This window comes from Neopelma chrysocephalum, unplaced genomic scaffold, assembly GCF_003984885.1.
Source record: "Neopelma chrysocephalum unplaced genomic scaffold, ASM398488v2 Primary Assembly neopelma1_97517, whole genome shotgun sequence".
Lineage (NCBI taxonomy): Eukaryota > Metazoa > Chordata > Aves > Passeriformes > Pipridae > Neopelma > Neopelma chrysocephalum.
Window position 1 is genome coordinate 1699345 of NW_020926159.1, and position 21807 is coordinate 1721151.

The following is a 21807-nucleotide window of genomic DNA, read 5'->3' on the forward strand; positions in this document are numbered from 1 at the left end:
CAACTTAGCATGATTTTGGCCTAAGGCAAAGTGGAACTGAAATCATTTACAGTTGTCCAAACCAAGATAACCACACATTTCTGAGGTAATTGATACCTAAAAGGAACACTGCCTTTAGATTGCAGTTCATGATTTAAGTACACTAATTCCTCAAAGAACACTGTTAAAGTGTCCACTGGACTTCCTTCAAAACTTAGCATGGATTAAACAATCTACTGCACAAAGCAAATGGGATTCAGGAGATCAGCCCATCCACTAACAACTCTTCCTTTAGGAATGGATCACATTTCCTACTATCTTTGATTCCTTTCCACCCACCTCAAAGTGACAACAAAATCCCAAATGAAACAAAGCCAAAAATACATTAAACATTTTGAGTAGCATGTTTCAAACAGTCTTTCATGTTTTGTCATTAGTTTTAGAGACTAATAAGAAAATACATAGTACTGGCTTCATGAATCTATTATAAAATAAGACCTTGATTTTTCTTTTGTTTTTTTCTTCTTTTTTTTAACATGGAAACATCAACACTTCACAATATGTAATAAAGTCAAGCAATAGTGAGAAGAATTACTTGATATATATATATGTGTGTGTATATATATGTGCACACACACTACAGGTAATGAATTACAGTCTAGTGATAAAAAACAAAACATGTAGTCAGATGAAAGACAAATATCTGACTACAGACACACATTCCTTGACAGACAAACATAGAATCAGATTTGCCCTTGCCTAGAACAAGGAACTTCATACTTTTATCAAATTGTGTAGTTTTTTAGACCAGAAAAATATTATACCAGAATGATAGAAGAGAATGCAAAGCCAAGCACATAACCCATTCATTCAGAAGAATGCTGTACAAGCTCAAAGGATTTGCCTGCCTTTTGCCTTTATGCAAAACATAACATTTTGCATAAATAAATAAGTAAGAAATTAAAGAAAAGAAACCATTGGTTTCCAAAACACAAACAGTGGTTGGGAACAACTGTTTGATGACACTAATTCTCAGCTGGGGGGAAATGGGACTCGTTCCTTGCCAATTTTTAGAGGGAAGGGGTTCGTAACTAGGTTTTGATTTCTTCCCATTAGAGGGGAGAAAGAAGAGGAAACAATACTGGGAATGTCGCAGTTCTGAAAAGAGGCCCCATTAAGAAGAAAAAATGTAGAATTACAACTTGAACAGGATAAAAACTTCATTATTTCCTAGAATTTTCCATGAAATCCTGAAAGAAATGAGGCCCTAGTAGTCAAAACAAATTGACACACAAATACTCCCAAACACATGAGCCACCTCAGCACAGAAAAGAAAATCAACCAATGCACCCACCGAAAGGGTATAAAAAGCACTCTACAAATAATGAATTTCCAACAGCCATGTATTCTATATTGCTGTCTAAAAATGGATGGAAATTGGCTTAAATGTTAGTCTGGAATTGTGAGTGTGCTCCCAGCACAGTTTTGCCTTTGACATCTAGTTGCTCACAGAAGACACAAGGAAGAATTGAGCAATTAAACATGAACTGGGGTGATGGACAAAACTATCAAAAAGACAGGGTAGTCCTGTCCATCTACTGAAAATTTAGCCAAAACCACAGATTTTCGTGCTACCACAGCTATGCTGCTTCTTGATTCCACTGAGCTTTATGAGAGTGATGTGGGCTGCATTCTGTAATGTAGACAAAACTTTTCATAACTACATAAATCAGAAAATGGGACTTGAAAGAAGGATGGAGAGTAGAGCTTATACTGAAGCATGTTTGCACAGAATATTTTAATTTCAGCTGTGTTATATGAAAAGAGTCCTCAAATGCTATTGAACAATTTTCTAACGAGAGGAATAATGCAAAAGAAAAAAATGATTGTGAAAAATGTGTGTGAAATGTTTATAAATAGAATCTGCTTTCTATAGAAAGGAAATACAAATACATGGCAGACATAAAGATCCATAACTACCCTTTTGTAATCTTCCTTCTCAGCATGTGTGCTTAGATATCAGGAAACATTAGAAGGAATAGGAAAAATATGGAAATAGGATTCCTTTACACCATCTGGGCAAAAGGAAAAAAACATGTACCAAAGATTTAATATGCAGCATGAAAAAAGCAACAGACCAGCATGATGTATGAAATATTTCACAGTTTTCTCTGCTGGAGCTGGGTACCAGTGAAAGAAAAGAATTACCTCCATTCGCTCTTGCTTGACATCATCAATCTCATCATCTTCAAAAATGGCTAAGAGCTCTCCAGTCTGGTCAATGGAGTTGAGAAAGTCTTGAGCAAGCTTCTGCCTTTTGTTGGTGTTATTACTGTTGAATTTGTCTTCACGAAGACAAGAAAAGAGTAACAAACTTATTTGGCTTCTCCAAACATCAACTGATGTTTTAGAATCAGCACAATGCAGAAAAGGGCCTGTTCTTACTGTCCCCTCAAACAAGTTGTGCTACCTGACCAAGGTCATTACTCTGCAGTGATGATAAAAAATTACCTTTAGTGTTTTCTGGTATAACCTAGCTTTTTCATGACCTAGAGAAACCTGCTGCTCCTATATCATTACTTCTCACCAAAGAATCCACAGTGGATACAGATGTAAAAGAAACTACCCCTCTTTGGTTGCACAAAAGAACTTCACTCATAGAGCAGAATATATAGAGGAAATGCTCTTCCCTGAACACATGCAGAATAACCTCATTACCTACAGCTTAAAGCAAACCCTAACACACACTAGGATGCAGTTCCAGAGGTGATGGACCACTGCTCTGCAGTAAAACCTGGAGAACCCTGGCAGGGTGACCTCTGTGATCTCTTTTGTTGTAAACAGAAGAGCAGCTACAAAAGCGTTGAATTCACAAAACAAAATTAATGGCTTCAATTACCAAAGCCTGACAGAAAATGCAACTTTAATTTCAGGATAAACTGTGTTTAGGAAGCATTTCATGAGCATCTAAACAACTTAGGAAAATTGTTTATTCATTTTAAGTAGTGCCACAAGCTAAAGTATTAAAGCTGTCAGATAAGAAGTGATACTGCCACATTACTTGCACGAAACGATACCTTTTCATGTGTGTTGAAAATAAAATGCCACAGGCAAATTAAATCTCAAATGAGTTGATAAAAATTTATCCACAGCTTGATTAAGTCAAAGCAAGAAGTACAGTGTTTATCTAACATCAGTGTGGATGCTCAGAGGAACCAAGTACAAGGAATTCATTGTAAGGGAAAAAATAATAAAAGGCTCTGAGAAAGGAAATAAGTTAAATACAAAAAGTTGTGTATGGACATTGTTAGATGTTGTAACAGTATGGCAAGGTTTAGATTTGCTATGATAAGTTTTAACTCAGCTTTTTACAACGGAAATGTTAAATCTAATGTCAATATAAATCAACAAAACGTTATACCAGTAAATTATATGGCATAAATTAATATATTTTTAATTCAAAGAGCTTTTCCTTTAAATGCATTGGTTATAAAATCAGTGACTTGCTCATGGAATGGGGAAACAGAAGTGTTTCCCTTTCTTTAAGTTACAGATTCAAAGTACAAAATGTTAAACCACAGCAAAAAAAAAAGACCCAGGTCATATACTAGTATTCAATGACTTCAGATTATGGGATGTTTTTTTAAATATGTCAAAACCTTTTGACAATAATTTAACAAATGTTCATTCGATTGCAGGTGGTACATGCACACTTTAGAAGTATTTCAAATGCAAATGCAGAGATTTTCAAACAAATTCCTCTAAAGACACTAGTTTTGTGTCTCTAACTATTAAGCAAGTTAGCAATACTTTGCATTGAGCTGTTCAGCACATTTATAAAACATCAAGCCTCTCCCAAATTAAGTAATGTGTTTTTTCTACCTTCGAGGAGGTCATCTTCTTCTATTCCTTTGACAATTTTAGATTTGTAGTCTCGAAAAAACATGTATTTTAGTAGCCTTCTAAGCTTCTTCTGAGAGAAAAAATACATTTACATTAATTAGTATAATATATTTTTTTATTTAAACTAACTATAATGTGCAATACATTAGTCAGTAAATATAATTGTTAAAATGTTCATAATTTTTGACTCTGCAGAAAATCCATACATAGAAAGTACCTCAAGGTAAATAGCAATTAAACATTAAATATTGTTTATTTGAACTCCTTGGTGCTTTGCTGTGGGACAGAAATGGGTTTGACTTTCAGAAAGGAGAAATTCAGCGATAAGGCTTCTTTAGGGCACTCCAAAATCTTTACTCAAGTTTGGAAATTCAAGCCTGGAAATGCATATTTCCACGAACTTTGACATCCATATTAACTGCTCTTTTCAGTACAGCCTTATGGCTCATATCAGATAAAGAAACTGCAATTGGTTTTCACGTGTTAGTGGTTTTTAGTTTTGAAATCATTTTGGTCATCAGGTTTCAACTATCAAATGAGGAAAGAAAAACAAAGAGGAGAGAAAAGGGCGAGGGAAAGTGAGGAACTAAGGAAGAAAAGGAGATATAGGAAGAATAAATAATGTAGATAAAAATAGCTGACAATAATGTTTTAAGAATTTTGAAATTTGAGGAAAGAAAACTATTTTTTTTTGACCTGTTACCTACTACCAGAGAAAGCAAGATCATCCCTAAATTTGGAGATTTTAGAGGGATATAGTACAGGAAAAAATATTATAAAAGAAAATAAAGATAATTTACAGTCTAAATGACAAAACTCTAATGGTCACACTGTCAAATGTCACATCTACACCCTGCATATCCAGGGGGAAATTAGAATTATTGATTTTTAATAAAACGAATATAAAGGATCAGGATCAATATTTTTACCTAATTAAGAAATTGTTTTGAGCTCTAAGGTGCACTACTCACCCTAGAGCTTTGTGAAAAAAAATCTATCGATAATTGAAGTTACAGGAAAAGACAAGACTTAATTAAAATATTATAGAATGACTGCACTGTGCACAATAAGATTCAACTCCAGAGCAGCTATACTTTTAAATAAAGCTATCCATGATGATGGACTCCTTTTGCATAGGTTAAGCAAACACTTGAAAACACAATAAGCAGCTGATTATGTAAATAAAAACTTCTGTCTTGTTACTGTACCTTATCTTTGCGCATTAAAAACAGAAGATCTTCAGCAGAGATGACTCGAGCTCCTCTCATCTGAGAAACTTCAGCTGCTTGCTGCAACTAAAATAAATGAATAAATTAGGATGACATTTTCAGTGTTCAAAACTTTATTCACTGGGGTTTGTTTTAAATAAATTCAGATAATATTTTACACAGTCCTGAATAGCAAAATACAGGCTGTGCACTAACACACAAGCTGGGACTCTCAAAGGTGTCACTCACTCGGTTCTTGTTCGCCAAGAAGTGAAAAACAATTTCATGAAAAGCCTGAAAGACTTTTGACAAATCTCAAGCAAAAGCTTTTTTGTTTATATTTAAAATGATTGCTTTTAAAAAGCACTGCAGCCTTTTTTTTTTCTTTCCTTAGTGCAGAAAATGAACATATAATTCTCTCAGGCAATGTAAAAATGCCAAATTCTTGCCATAGCACTTTATCTGCAACTGTGGAAGGGTGGCTGATCCCTCTCCCAATTTTTTAGAATAACAAATATTAATTTTAAACAGCTTACCTAAGTATTTTTTGAAAGAAACTCTACCCTTACTTGACATAGCATTAGTACAAACCAGACTCACATGAAGAACTTTTTTAGGCATGCTCTTATTTCATTTGGGAGAAGGAAAATGAATTGATAGGAAAAAACAACTCTATTAATGATGGAATTGAAAAACCTTATTGAGCAGAGCAGGGCCTTCAGCTGTCAAAGTGATAACGATGGGATTGAGCAAGGAATGCCATGAAAATTGGTAAGAGGTGGCCAAAGGAGTGGGAAGCAATGGACTGTCCTCAACTCCACTGCCTCTTAAGGCCCTAAACACCTCAAATTGTGCTGGAAAGAGCAAAAATCTCTTTCTAAGGGACTAATTCCATCAGCCTTCAGTAGGTGCAGGAAATCAGGCTGTTTTGTACACTAATGGATCATATAAAAAATAGCACAGGGCCAGAAACCTTGTAGCCTTGGTTAGAAATGGGATTTGCTCCCATTCCCAAGATGATCATGGAACTATATAATGGTTTGGGTTGGAAGGAATCTTTAAAGATCCTCTAGTTCAACCCCCCCTGTAATGAGCAGGGACACCTTCAACTAGATCAGGTTGCTCAGAGCCCTGTCCAGTCTGAACCTTGAATGTTTCCAGGTATGGGGCATCCCCCACCTCTCTGGACAACCCGTTTCTGTGTAAATTGTGATGCTGTAGATATGGTGGGATGGAAAGGATGCTTCCTGGCAAGGAATATACTTTATCCTCAAAATTAAAAAACATTGTCCAAAAAGCAAGATTTAATCACAGGGTTTTTTTCCTCTCGTCCTTGTTTACCCTGTGATGGAAAACCGACCATAAGCATAGTACAAAAGTTATCAAAAGGAGAGACACCCTTAAAAATTCATGATACTAAAATTCATACCCACCTGTAACATGATCAATAAACAGCAATTTAATTTATGTTCAAATATCTGTATATTCTTCTTTAGAAATGCATTAATGCACCTGAAAATAATTTAAAGAAATCCTATCCTTCGTGCTCACACTAGCAATGGTTTCACTCAGTATCACTGGCTGAATAAGTATATTATTAACCTGAGCTCCCATGCTGCTATGACTTGAAATAGGTCTATTCAGAAGTTAAAAAGATCAACAAAAACAGTAGCTGTTTCTAATATCCAAAGAAGGAGGGGGGGGGAAAGATTTTCATTTTGGCAAGTGTTCAGTGGGCAAAAGATTCAGTCCATAAATCATAATACTGGGCTGCATTAATTTTTTTCCACACTAATCACACGCACACAAAACGTTAACTGTATCTCATACTCACAACACAAAACACACTGCGTGAAGAGGTTCAGAGCTTCCCCTTGAAACTCCCTCTTGGCCCTTGCAGTCACCAAGACCAGAGAGATTTCAGGAATTCAGGAGTCACAGTAATACAATCTCACTTGAAAAATGTAAGAATGTGAAAAACGATAGTTCTATTTTTTGGCACAAGCAAAACTGTTTCTTATTCTGATTAGTTTGAGGGCACGCAAGCTACTTATATTTCTAACATAAAATACAAAGAGCTGGATAAAAAAAAAAATTACCAAGTACGAGCCAATATTCCTCTCTGGTGTAAATCTATTGCAGTCAATGGATTTATGCCAGGGCTGACTTTGGCCCCACTGAGCTTAAAAGTGTTAGAAAAGCTGACCTTAGCATGGTGATAACACAACACAGCTTTTCCAAATATCACATAAAACAATGGCAGAAATATCGGATGTGAAAGTTTGCTCTAGTTCCCTAAAATGTACAGGACCACAATGATGATCTCTTGGTCCCTTCCAACCCAAACCATTCTGTGACTCTCTAAGGCATTAAATTTCTTACCATAAAATTCAGATATATTAATTTTTGTAGCTGAAATACATTATTTTTCCAAATGATAAACACGTGACAATGACATTTATAGCACAGATTGTGTGTGAGCTGCTTACAGGAGCCTCACGATGAAGGAAGGGAGAGTAAGGAGCAGAGGCCAAATTCACGTCCCATTTGCATCTAAGTAAATCCTGAATAACACTGTTTACTTTAATGGAGTTATTCTGGGATAAACACAAGATCAAAATCTGGAATAATATTCTCAGTTTCTACCAAAATAATGAAAACTTTATTCTCGTATTGCCCCAACTTTTGCATCTATTTTATTTTAAGGAACGGACACACAGCATTTAATTTCTTTGGCTTAAAGAAAGCAAAATATGAAAATAATTACTTCCTGTACAGTTATAAAATATGGATTATTTATCCAAACAGACCATAATGAGTACACATATTTACCTGGGAAACCGGGATATGCTCAGGTAAATATGTATCCAAGAAATTAAATAAAAATTACGTCCCACGCAGCCGAGGTTGGGGGGAAGATGTATTTATAGTTTAACACACACATAATTGACTCACTCAAACCACAACATGAGTGCTTTGCTATAATTAGCATTATAACAAACTGTCTTATTTGACTGTCCCAGAGTTGCCATTAATATGCAATAAGCCCCAATTCCTTAATTTCCGGAGCGGAAGGCCTCGTTGAGTCATTACCGCATTCCGGGATGAAGGGGGATTTCAGGAAGCCGTACCAAAGGAACGATCCATCCCGGAGCACCCAGGCATTTGTCATTCCAGAAAAGCTGCTCTCAGCTCTGCAGCCCTGAAGTCAGGAGGTCTCTCACCCTTCACTGCAGTTTCTGTGAGCACCACTGCCCGCGACTCCAGATGAGGGGTGGGATATAAATGCTGCAATAACTTTTCCCAGATGAGGTTCCTATACGGCAACGGGGGAGATATGGCAAGAATTTCCCACCACGTCCCTTCTCCAAGCCTAAGGGATACTCAGTGCCAGTCACAGAATCTGGGGCAGCAGCAGTTCCAACATACTCACTTGTCTTCTCCTAATTTTTTTAATTTTTAAACTATTAAGCCCACATTACAAAATATTTTGTTTGGGATGATATTGAAGAACAGCAAACAATTCAAATTACTCAGCTTTTTAAAGAAAAACAGGCTAAATTTCCTAGCACCAGCAAACAATATTTGAGACCTCAGAGTATGAATATATGTTTTATTACAGCCAAATTATGAACCTCAAAAAGAGAAGTTTAAATAACGGAAGTGTTGAAATGATTTTAACTATAGGAGCGCAAATAGCTCTGCTAATAATTAGGAGTTTATGAAAAATAAGTGTATTTTACAATTTTTCACATTACAAAGAAAGTAGTATATACAGTAACTATATTTTAAAGTCTAAGAAGAAATGGCTGGGGAATAATATTTTAAAATGTAATCACGGGTTTAATGACTTTATGAAGTTAACTTTCTTGGCAGGATGAACTGAAGTATGTTAACAGTCACCTTACGGCTATTTTCTTTTTGCAACTTCTGCAAATTATAGATTTGTTGAAAGGAGTATTCATTCTCCTGTGACAGAAGCACAGTTACTTCAATGGGACTGTCTGCCGCTTTTTTTTTTTCCATAATTATTTTTTCTTCCACTACCTCCAAAGTCAACAATCACCGATACCTCTTCTACAAAACTGTCTTGATGGACAAACAGACAAAAAGCTGGAAAACAAACATACTGTGTTGTGACATAATCCTTCCAGTTAAACTGCAGGACGGAGTTGGAGTGGTAATGTTTGCATGCCTTGGAACTGTTGGGAGCCAAGAATAATGCTGCAGGAGCTACAATTTTGTTTTCATTATACAAGAAAATTAGATCATAGTTCACCTGGGTGAATTTTTTTCTGAGGCAGGAAGGCTGTTTTGTTATTAAATATGCATTAAAATGTCCTCTTTTTTTATCTTTTCCAGATAAAAACTACGCAACTATAAAATTACCGGAGAATATTCTGAATTTGGATATAGTCCTGTAAATACATTCCAAACAGAGCACCCCGACACTTTTTCATAGGCAACTAAATAAAAGAAGTAAATACAGGCTTACATTTCAATCTTTCAATGTAATATCTCATATGCTATTAATGCGAACACCTGAGCTTCTCATTCTAGCACACACACAGAGGAAAAACACAGAATTTGTTTCCATAAGTCAGCACAGGGATGTGCTTTATGCAGTTAGCACATCTTGGGGAGGTAATTACATTAAGGAGCCTATCAGAGCACTCTAATAGGTAATGATTTAGGATCACTGCACAAGGGTTAAAGAGCGTGACTGAATCATCACAAGCTGCCTAAACCAGAAAATGTCCATCTGCACATGAAAAGACAATCAATTTTCTTCTTACTAGGTATCTGGTTTCAAATCTAAGTATTTTTTACTGAAGAACATTTAATGTCACACCAGGTGATTATGTGTGACCTCAAAAAGATGAAGCTCTATGTCCCATTTTGAGGCTTTAGAGAATCATGGAATCATTTATGTTGGACAATACCTTTAAGATCATAAAGTCCAACCATTAATCCAGCACTGCCACATCCACCACTAAACCATGTCCCCAAGTGCCACATCCACAGGTCTTTTAAATCCCTCCAGGGATGGTGATTCCACCACTTCTCTGGGCAGCCTGTTCCAATGCCTGACAACCCTTTCTGTGAAGAAAAATGTCCTAACCCATGTAAGCCTACCCTGGAGAAACTGAAGGCCATTTCTTCTTGTTTTATTGCTTGTTACTTCAGAGAAGAGACCAACCCCCAAATGGTTACAACCTCCTTTCAGGTAGTTGAGGAGACTGATAAGAGCTCTTATCTTATGCTTGACATACAGTGAATTTCAGTCCATACAGATCATGAGAATAAGAAAACACAAGTTCATACCCTGTGTCTCTGGCATTTACAGAAAATTCATTTTCAACAACACAATTTGCTGTATTTGTCCCTTCATAAAAACCTTACTCCTGAGTGACTGCAGCACAACCAACTGCTTCTCCTCTCCTTCTAGCAGATGGCAACAACTTTTGATTTCCACATTTCAGGCAATCCAGAGAGCGGGGTCTGGATACAGAGAGTTGCAGCCAGTTCCTAGAAGCTGGAGAAGAATTACCCCAAAAGCTCCTCTGGCAATTAGCAGGTTACACAAGGACTCCTTCCCACCGAAGGCATAAAGAACATGTCTATAGGTCCAATACTCAACGGTTTTAACATCAGAGGTGACAAGCAGTTGATATAAAGTTAATGTCAGAATGTTCCAGCCCTTTCCTCAGCTGCCTTCAGACTGAAATTGTGTGAAAGTCAGTCCTACAAACTCCAGTAAACAGCCCTACACCTCAACCTGCACATTTTTAACTGTACCACCACTATCCGAGAGCCCTACAGATCAATATGATGAAGAGAAGATATTGTCTTACTATTCACATCTGTTTAAATTGAACATTTAATATAATTTTGGACATCATCATCTCTCCTCACTCTACTGACAACTCACATACTTCTTTTGATTATAGAAGAGGTCAGAAGGCTTTTTTGGTTTTGTTTTTTATGTTTTTAGCAATACATTCAGTACTATCAGAGTAAAAAAATGCAACAGAAGGTACACAGTCCTAGGGAGTGAAAATAGCAAAAGCAGAACACCCCTGTTTGCTTGAGCTGATGTTCTTCACATTACAAACAAGATCTTTCTAAAAATACAAAAGATACAGAAAAAAAATCAGGAAAATGTACAGAGCCTTTAGAAAACTACAGAGTCAGTCTGTGTAATGGAACAGGCCAACAGGAAAATACACCATGTTCCCAAGCTCTGTTACTTAAGAGTGAAAATTTGCATGTATTGAGACAGAATGATTCTTTTAAAATTTTATTAAATATATTACTAAGTAAATAAATTTGCAAGTAAATAATGAAATTAATATTGCTTTTGCAAAAGATGAGCTTATATCAGTCTTTTTTTAAAAAAAAAACCCTCTTCTTTATAAATAATTTAAGCTCAGCTTCTTAAATTAGAGCTTGTTTTTCCATTTTCTGTCACACAGGGAAAAGACTTTAATGCACTCATGAACAATAACTACATTTCAACTTAAGCTTCAGGCGTGACTTTTTCCTATTTTTCCTTCTTTCAATTCGAATTCCAAAATCAACATTTTGGGCCAACATTTTATAACTGTAATTCTTCTACTCTCCAGGAAACAAAAGAAACCCTATTGCACACCTGACATTTATAGCAGGCAATACTGACCAAACGAAGTGAAATTATACCAACAGCATTAAAACCATAAAGTCTCTGGGCACAGAAAATATTCAGACTCACTGAACTCAGTTTTCATGTGGTCAAGTTATTCAGGGGCTACACAGGCGTTAATTCAAGACTTGGTGTGTCACTGGGGATGGCCACTGCTGATGCTCTCTCCCACTGCTGGTAATAACAGCAGGCAAGAAACCAAACTTGGAAACTGCTGTTCCAGCTCTTATTATTACAAGGGAGAAAAAATAAGCTTGAAAAATATCATCCAAGTGGAAAGGATGGAGGCAGTGTTCTCTAGAACGAGCACGAGACTGTGAAAAAAGCTTTGTGAAGTGTGAACTCCGTAGTTATGAAAGACTCCTCAGCCAATAAGAAACTGAAAAATTCTCATGGCCAAAAGAACTCCAACCTCTGCAAACAGATCTCTCTATTTTTAAGGAAAAGGAGTGTAGGAGTCCTCTGTTGTTCTAGGATTGTCAGGATATTCTGGATGCTGAGGTAAATGATTCCACCCCACTGTAAATCACTGCAGGAAATTTCCCTGTATCTAAACTAAATAACTGCTGATGTTTTGCAGGAAATCATTATAGAATCATAGAATTGTTTGGGTTGGAAGGGACCTTTAAAGGTCATCTAGTCCAAACTATAATAAAACTAACTACTCAAACTTTCCCAGTGAGCTGTTCCATTTTCACAGCAGTATCATTATAGCTATTCCAAGTTGTGAATCTCAAATATAACCATTACTTCCACCTAAGTTACATCTTTTAATGTGTTTATGGCACTAAAAGTTACTTTGAAAAAACAAGAATGTGCAATCTTTTCATCAATAAATGCGTTCACCTTTCCCTTAGTAAAAGAAATAAAAAAAGCTATTAGAATTTACCCTTTTTAAGAACTGAAAATATTATTTTGGAATATTTAGTCTATTAACTCAGATTCATTTCCTATCCATCAATTAGTTCTATTTCTTCTCTTTCTCTAGTATTACTATGGCATGCAAACCAGCAGAGGTTTACATTATACCCCAGCTTCCTGTCCTTCGGTTTCAAACCCCAGAAGAAACCACCACTCAGGATTATTATTCCACAGTTTCCAATGCTGCAAGGAGGAAAAAACCTGCTCTCTGTTGATTGAGACACCATCTAATATAAACAGGCTCCTTTCTCCCATTGCTGTAGAGAGCACCATTTGTATAAATCATGTATCCTTACATTGCTCACAAAGGAAAATAATCACTGCTTTATATTAGTTTCACCAGAACACTAAATAAATACTTTTTCTTTCCATATGACAGCAAATTGGAATCAGGCATCACTGCTGGACACAGAGAGAATGAGACATGTATTTTCCTCCTCCAAGCACAGAGATAAAGTGCTTTTAGAGGAAGCCTCAGGGTAGTGAAAGAAGTGCACAGTAAGTACTGCTATGAAGAGCAGGTAACCATCAGTGCAGTGAGTACAAAGGACCTGGACAGGTTGGAGAGATGGGCAGAGAATTGTCTGAAGTTCAACAAAGGAAAATGAAGGGTCCTGCACCTGGGGAGGAACAACCCCAGGCACTAGCACAGGCTGGGAGTGACCTGCTGGAGGACAGCTCCGGGGAGAAGGACCTGGGGGTCCTGGTGGACAACAAGCTGTCCATGAGCCAGCAGTTGTGACCTGTGGCCATGGTCAATGGATGCATCAGTGAGAGCATTGTCAGCAGGTCAGGGAGGTGATCCTGCCCTTCTGCTCAGCCCTGGTGAGGCACATCTGGAGTGTTGTGTCCAGCTCTGGGCTCCTCAGGACAAGAGAAATATGGAGCTCATGGAGCAGGTCCAGTGGACAGTGACAAAGATGATGAAGGGGTTGGAGCATCTCTCTTAGGAGGAAAGGCTGAGGGAGCTGGGGCTGTTCAGCCTCGAGAAGAGACACTGAGAGGGGACCTCATCCGTGTCTGTCAGGGTCTGCAGGGAGGGGGCAGAGGATGGACCAGGCTCTGCTCGGGGGGGGCAGCAATGGGACAAGAGGCCATGGGCACGAACTGATGCTCAGGAAGTTCCACCTGAACATGAGGAAGAATTTCTCTACTGTGCAGTGACTGAGCACTGGAACAGATTGCCCAGCAAGGGTATGTATGGAGTGTCCCTCACTGGAGATATCCCAGAACCATCTGGACACAATCCTGTGCCAAGTGTGCTGGATGGCCCTGCTTGAGCATGGAGGTTGGACCAGATGACTCATTGTGGCCCCCTTCAACTTTACCTATTCTGTGTTTCTGTGACTCTGCAAAGACAGAACCCTGATCCTCTGGTTGAAGTGATCTCAAAGTAATACAAAAAATTTTCTTAAAACACTTCAAATTGAAGGACAAAAACTTAAATCTCAAAACATAAGTAAGACGTTGCTTTAAAATTTGATGTCTTTTGAAAACTTAGATGAGGAGACAGAAGGAGAAAAAAAGGATTCAGGTTCAACCAAAGATACAAAATAGTAACATTTTCCATTAGAAAGCCTATTCTAATGGAAAATGGAAAGCCTTGGAGAGATATGCCATCATGTTCATACCTGAAAATAATGGTGGAAGACTTTGTAAGTTAAACGATTTTACCTGAAATGATTCACATTGCTTTTTTTGTCAGAGCTTTTTATCTCATCTGCTCAACTGCAAATTCCAACCAAGTGACAGCTTCTGGTGACTACAGGTAAATGCTATAGGATCTCTCAGATTAAACACATAAAAAATGTAAATGACTATGGGTTTAAGGGGGTTTGGATGCTAGAGAGGCCATACAGGTGTCTTGGCTTAAGGTTCATTATATTGCCTGCAGAATTTTGACAGTCAGGTAAGTGTCATCTCACAAGATGTATCCAAATTATCAACAGGAAAAAAAATCAAAATCATCGAGTTTATAATAATTTTTCAATCACAAGATATGCATGGAGTGTACATTATGACACTAGAAAAAATCTCATCCTGTTCTGTAATCTTTAATGTCAATGATTATAAGGTATAATCAGAACGGATCATAACAATGACAGTTCTATGAATTTATTCTCTTATATCAAGAAATACCTTTCCAGGACATTACAAAATGGTTTCAAAATCCTAAATTTATGACTACTTTCTTCCAAGAATCTTTTACTACAAGATAAAGAGAAAAACAGAGGGAAATCTATGAAAATGATAGTTCCAGTCCAAGGTAGACCCATCTGCACGTAAAACTGAGGAAAAGAAGTCCAAATTTTTGTATGTATGTGTTGGTTTGTTGTATTTTCTTATTTATATGAATTAAACTTCTCAGAGCTTCAAAAACCACAAGGTAAATTGTGTGATGATAACATGAACATGACAGATTTTGTCTTGGAAAGATGAAAGAAACAAACAAGGAGGGAGCTCTCACTCAAGAGAGAGAAAAGAAAGCACCACAAAGGAACATAAATGTAAAATCTGAACAACAGATATTTGTGTCTGAAAACTGTTTCCTAACTCCTATTTAATGTTCATTCTTTAATTAACATTCATTTCCCAAGGACATAAGTTTGAAAAGGCTGTTTCACATTACTTAAGCACGAAGAGAATCACTTTTAAGCCATGAAAAGGCTGAGGAAAAAAAATAAACATGCCTTCTGAACATAATTTCCTCTTTATTGCTACTGCAAAGTTATGAAATGAAATCTATTATTTAATTACATTGGATCAAGCAACAGGAAGGGAAGGCAGTGTTTGAGTCACAACATCCCTGTAAGGATAAATTATTACACTTCCTCTTGCTAAAAGACAGTTTTAATGAAACAGTGCAAATGGTTAAAATCAAACTACTGGGAGGTAGGAATATCTTCTTGCTAACATGAAAAACCCCAATAAATGTACTCTGAAATCCTGAACAGAAGTATTGGTAACAATAGGGGGCAAAAGCAGAAACATTTCTGCCAGAACATCAATAGTTTGAAAATTATTACATTGATTCAGATTCTTTACAGATTCTGAAAATAGTTTAAAAACCATACAATAGCTTCTGGGACTGCTTTGTTTAATGCTTTGCATTGGAGATGTTTAGATAATCTATTATGAAAACTTAAATTTATCTCCTTTACTACCAAAACTTTATTAGCCATGTGGGATTTCCCATAGCTGTGTTTCATAATGTTTACTAGATCTTTCAAATTGAATGCAACTGTTGGAAAAAGTTAGAATCTTTCATTTCTTCAGTATGTTCTTCACATAAAAAATTGGGAGGGCTTTAAATTCTAATGAATAGATAGACTGAATTCTAAAATGTTGGAATAGATAATCTGGCAACTGGTGAAGAGCCCACAACTGGGATATGAATGTGCAAATGCTGTGATCTTGTATATAATTTGAATTCACTTTGACTGGGGTGGAGATGATCTGAAATTACCTTTCATGGAAATACTACCTTCTCTCAAAATTAAAATACATTAAAATATGAGGGAATTTCACAAATAATTTGAAGAACAATGGAAAATATCTTTGAAGTTGTTCAGCAAAGCTCCTCCCAAGCCTCAGGGTGGTATAGGAGACAGCATTTCTTTGAAAAAGCACTCCTGGAGGCAGCAGAGACTGATTTCCTGGGCCCATCAGAGACAGGACTGGCCACTCAACACTGCAGGATGGATGACATGGAAGGGGTGAGTACAAGGCACGATGTTTTATGGTGAAAGACGCAGAAAGGTTTTGAGAGGGACAGAGGAAACAAGACAGAAAAATCTGTCTGTAAAAATTCTTCAGATCAAAGAATTTTAGTGTCCTCCTAGTATTTGGTCCCTGGGCTACTTCCAAACTTCTAACAGTCTATGGAAATGGTCATAAAAAAACTTCTTTTAGTCATGTGGAGTCTCACAGAACCCTGTGATTCCTTTTTTTTTTTTAAAGAAGTCCAATCTTCAAAGGAAAATTTAGGAGGTTACTTGTTCCTAATGGGTAGAAGTCACCATATTTAGAGAACCTGTTAAATGTAGGAAAACATGAAAATAGGCCACAAACCTCATCGTACTTGTGTAGTTCATATTCTTCTCTTGAAATTCAAGTTATTGGCCACCATCAGACTTGAACTGGCTATGGAGGCATTTGGTTGGATTCAGTGAATTTCTGAACCTACCAGTGACATTTAAACCAAAAACTGGCACATTTTCAAACTGGGTATGAACTGGAAAGGCTTTGGCAGACAGTCAGTCCAGTCAATACAAGCCACCCTCAGCTGACTGAGCAAGAAGTCTGATAAAACAGAGGAAACAAGAGACTGGTCTTTTGTAAAAATCTCTGGAAACTGGCAGCAGGTCCAAGCTGTGGACCTACATACATCCCTCAGGAGAAGACAAATAACTTCCCCTGCCCTGAGGAGATCTATGCTTTGGGAATCCAACTGTACAATTTTATAATTAAATGCAGCTCCACTGAAACTGCTCACGTGTTAAGTCACTAAGGCTGAGCACAAATTCAGGATATCCATTACTGGTGCCAGGGGAGTCAGAAGATAATGTCAATGATGCCAGTGGGGAGGAGGAAAATTAGTGTTTCCAGCATTTATCTTGATCCTTTGGGAGCCACAAAGAAAAGTGTCAGCACTAGAGGTCTAAGTTCAAGAGAGACAGAAATATCACAGAAGTCTTCAAGAAGAGAGGAGAGTCTCAGAGCAAAACAGCAAGGATGGAATGAAAAATCTTGATTCTGTGATTCCGACCACGGTAAAGGCTGAGCCCTAAAAAATCACCAGCATTCTGGTCATTTAGCTCCTAAAATAATCATAGCACAGATTTCTACAAGAAGAGACCTTTATATTTCTACACAGGCACGCAGTCGAAAGGGGGTGAAAAAATGGACAATTTTCTCTAATTATTGGAGATATTCTCTGCAGTGTTTATGAAAATAGGGGGTCAACTATAAGTGCAATTGCTGAAGTGCAAATGATGAATTTCTAACAAACAAAAAACCCCACACCAAAATACATGAAAACAACTGGAAAAGTACCATCATTCCTGAAAAACAATGGAACACTTCAATTTCTCTCATGCATTTATAAGACAGTGAACTCCAATATCAGTCACAAACTGTTAACTGTGTTTACCAAAAGAGAGTGAAAAGGAGCATGAGGAAAATCAATGCAGGTATCACAAAGATGGAAAGGAATCTCTGTTCTCACGATGAGAGAGTAAATGATGCTTCTCTAAAGGCCATGAGTGAAATGTAGAGTGTAGGTCAAGACGTAGCATAGAAAAGATCAAGGCTGAGTAAGATTTTAGAAGGAACATTGATTATTGAGGGGATTTAACAGGTCAGGAAAGAAGGGGATAAGAGTTCTCACAACAATAAAGACAAAATTCTCCGTTAATACAGTTGGCTCTCTTTTTCGGTTGCTTTCAAGAGTGATTTTGTTAATGTGGAAAAGCTACGTTACCTACATGAATTTTACACGGTCATATGACAGGGATTTCTGTTCTGCATCCATTTTACAAATAGGCCAAAGGAGTCACAGAACAACACTCTACACATGGGCAAAGACATTTGTCTTTGTTTGCCTTCCTCCCCACCCAGTTATCAGCACTCCTTCACTGCTAACAATTCTCCTCTAATGCAATAGGAAAAGCGGCAAAATAATGCAGAAATACATAAAAAATCCCAACCAAACTTCTTCTGAGCTTCAACTGAAGAGTTTGTTGTATCTAAACTTGCACACACTCCTGAGCGAAAACTATAAATATTTCCCAGAGCCTAAAGCTGTGAAATGCAGAGGTGATTTAGCAGACACACAAACCATAAAAACTGTGCCCGGTACATTTCTCTTTTAATTTAGAGTAAGTGGGCCAGTCTTATATCACATAGAATCATAATTCTCAGTGACATTTAAACCAAAAACTAACTAAACATTTAAACTAAAAACCTGCAAACCTCCATAAAGCTTTTCAAATAGTATCAGTCATTTTAATATAAAGCTAAGAGACAGTAGCATAAACAATGTCAACACAGTCACTGGTTTGCAGTTTAGAACCTGGACCTTCTACTATAAAATTAAATTCTTATATTCACAAGAAATCACTTTTCAGTCAGTGGCTTTTTGAGGAGGAATAGGATCAGTCAGACCATTAGAAGTCAAGAAGTATAGGAAAAAAGAACTGCCAAAAGTAAGGCTTAATTAGGTTTGCAAGTCAAATTAAGAAGCAAAGCAAAGGAGGTTTGAGACATAAAACACTAGGAAGAAAGATGAGCTGAATGAAATAAAGATGGAAAATCTAAACACAGTTCCAAAGGAGGAGAATGATGTTCACTGAACATTGAGAAGAACTGAGGTTTTGAGCAAGGGAGCAATGGTAGGACAACTCATGGAAGAGATCTACTGAGAGAAATTATTTCTAATGAACTGAATTGAAGTAAAACTCAAAGATTTTAATGCACTCCAGTCATCAGCACTAGATATCTCAGATGTGAATGAACTGTAAACATAGCAATGTCTGCTGGCATTAATATTCAAATAAATCAGCTAAGCTTGGGGAAGCAAAGGGGATCAAACAATTATAGGCTGCTGCCTACGAATAATTGAAGAGCAATTAGAAAGATGGCAGATCCAAACTCCTCTTGCTAGTGTCAGATGATATAATGAGGGATGACAGCCAGAAATTGCAATTTGGAAGGACTGAGTAGAATGTTAGGAAAACCTTTCTCATGGGAGGACAGAGCAGCTCTGCAGCAGTTAACAGGAGAGGCTCTGAGAAAATTCCTCAGTGGAGCTTCCAAAGCCAGGACTGGACAAAGTCATGGCTGAGCAGAGCAGATCTAGTACTGGTGACAGTCCTCTGAGTGGGTTCAACTAGACATCTCCAGGGCTTTGACTGTTTCCTGTATTTTGTGTATTTTTACTGAGTTTTTGAGTAAAGGAAATTGTTTAGTTCTGTTTGTACAGGCTCCAGAACAAGTCACCCTCCCTTCCATCTGGAATAGGATCCTCTATCTACTGCTACACCAAAATGAAAATCATTACCAAAAACAGTGGAAGTGCAGAAAGTCAGAGTCTGAGGGCTCTGCAAGAAACAGAGAAGACAGGTGGAGTTTAGAGAAACCTCACTGCATCTTTGAGCTGCTGCTACAACCATCAACATCCCCAACATCTATCATGAGGAAAAGCATTGTTAATATGGAGTAAAAGAAATAAGGTCTGCTCCTTCACACCAGCTGTCCCATTGTGCACTGAACAAGATGTAGGACAAGATCAAATTCGGTGACTCCTTCAGTAAGAACGAATAAATACATAAAAATAACGGGCTCAGTCACAGCAAGTCATCAAGATGACGAATGGCAGTTGTGTGTAAAACGAGTTGAGCAAGGTTATTGGGGTTTCTTTTGATACAACTTGAATGAAAATCAGCTTCTATGATGGTGTAAGTATTCCCAGAGTAGATTCTTAATTATTTGCAGGCTTGGTTCATTCAGATAAATAGGCTGTGCTAATATGTGTTTGAGCTTCACTTCGGAAAAAAGGTTATTTGTTACAGATGTGAGTATCTCTGTGCTGTGTACTCAGCCACATGCTGCAACCAGTAATGAAATGCAGAGTGGTTGAGCTCATACCTCACAGTTAACTTCATAATTTCATCTAGTTAAGATCTGCCTTCTTAAAAACCCATAAGCTAAATCCTGAAGACCTAACACAAGTTTTTACAGAATAGGTCCAGAATTGAGGCCTTTTTAATGGGTTCATGGAAACAGTGATTTATAGTCGAGCTACTATTGTTAATAAACTTAAGGCTGTTGGAGTTTTTAGATTCTCTTTAGATAAATTTCCCTTTATAACTTACAGTAATAAACTGTAATGTATCAGCTAATGAATGAAAGACAAGATTTATCTCATGAGATGGCAGCATCACAGGGAGTGTTGCTGCTTTTTAGAGATGCTTGCAGTGAAATTGGTGGCAAGGACAATGTTACTGAGACAGAGGTCCCCATGCCAGGACAAATTTCAAGTTGTAAATAAACAGACAACACCACAAAAAGTGTGTATTATAGTACCCTCTTCTAATTGTCTCCAAGTACTTTACAAGGAAACTCAGTAACATCATTCCCATTTTTCTAATTTAATACCTGAGGCACAGAAACAAAAATCAAACCATCTATGGTCACTTTACATTTTTACTGATTCTAGGTCATCACTTCACTACCTGACCCTGTCTTGAGTATGACTCAGTGGGGAATCCTTATAACTTTTATCCACAATTTGCCTTCAGAGTCAAAACTGTATTTTGGATGTTTCCCTCCAATTATCTGAAATCTAATCAGGAGGAAGACAATCTGTGCAAATAATTCTTTGAATCATCTGTTTCTGTCATGTTCACCTTTTTTTGTCCTGTGGTAAGTTCAGTGATATCCAATGTACAGACAAAACTGAATGTTTTGTTAAATTTTATTTAGTGTCAGAAATTAGATAAAAAATGATAATTTGATACACTGATTCCCCAGAACTATCTCATAATGCACAGAAACATAGAACTGGGTGCTTTCCACGTCTTTAGCCTTCAGCCAGTTGTAGAAGTTCAGGCTTCCACTGTCAATGTGAACAAAGAGGGACTCACAGAATCACAGAATATGCTGAGTTGGAAGGGAACCCACAAGGATCATCAAGAACTCACATGTTCTGTGTCCCCAGGAAATGCATCATCCATCATGACACTGGTATAAGATGTACATCAGCTTGATTAATGAATCTGCATTTATTCTCTTGAACACTATATTAAACAAAATCAAAGCAAGGGTAAAGGATCTTTTGATGGATGACATTTGGCCAACAAAAAGTTGAGTCTTGTGGCAGTAATGGGAAATTCTTTTGAAATACATTATATCCAGACATAGGATGAAATAGTCCCTAGAAAAAAAGTTTGTTTTCTTCTTTTGAAGATCTAGCTTAATTTTAGTGGATTTGTATCTATAAAAGATCAATGTACTTTTATTAATAGCTTCTTATAACAAAACGGTTTTTTAATTAAGCAGAAATAGTGTTGTATTTATCAACTACAGCCTGACTGTATAACTCATATTATCTTA

General features: G+C 37.1%; 1 protein-coding gene across 11 annotated transcripts in view; it reads right to left on the reverse strand.

Moving 5' to 3' along the window:
- The window catches only part of SUPT3H (SPT3 homolog, SAGA and STAGA complex component), a 308865-nt gene that overhangs the window by 125874 nt on the left and 161184 nt on the right, over positions 1-21807 (reverse strand). For all 11 annotated transcript variants that reach the window (XR_003532413.1, XR_003532412.1, XR_003532411.1 and 8 more), the window contains 3 exons: positions 5091-5177; positions 3862-3952; positions 2188-2324 (listed from right to left, as the gene is read on the reverse strand). Coding sequence is in view for 8 of the 11 variants with exons in the window: in XM_027672664.1 (XP_027528465.1) it covers positions 2188-2324; positions 3862-3952; positions 5091-5177 (315 nt within the window). In the remaining 3 variants the exon portion in view is untranslated. The remainder of the gene's footprint in view (positions 1-2187; positions 2325-3861; positions 3953-5090; positions 5178-21807) is intronic.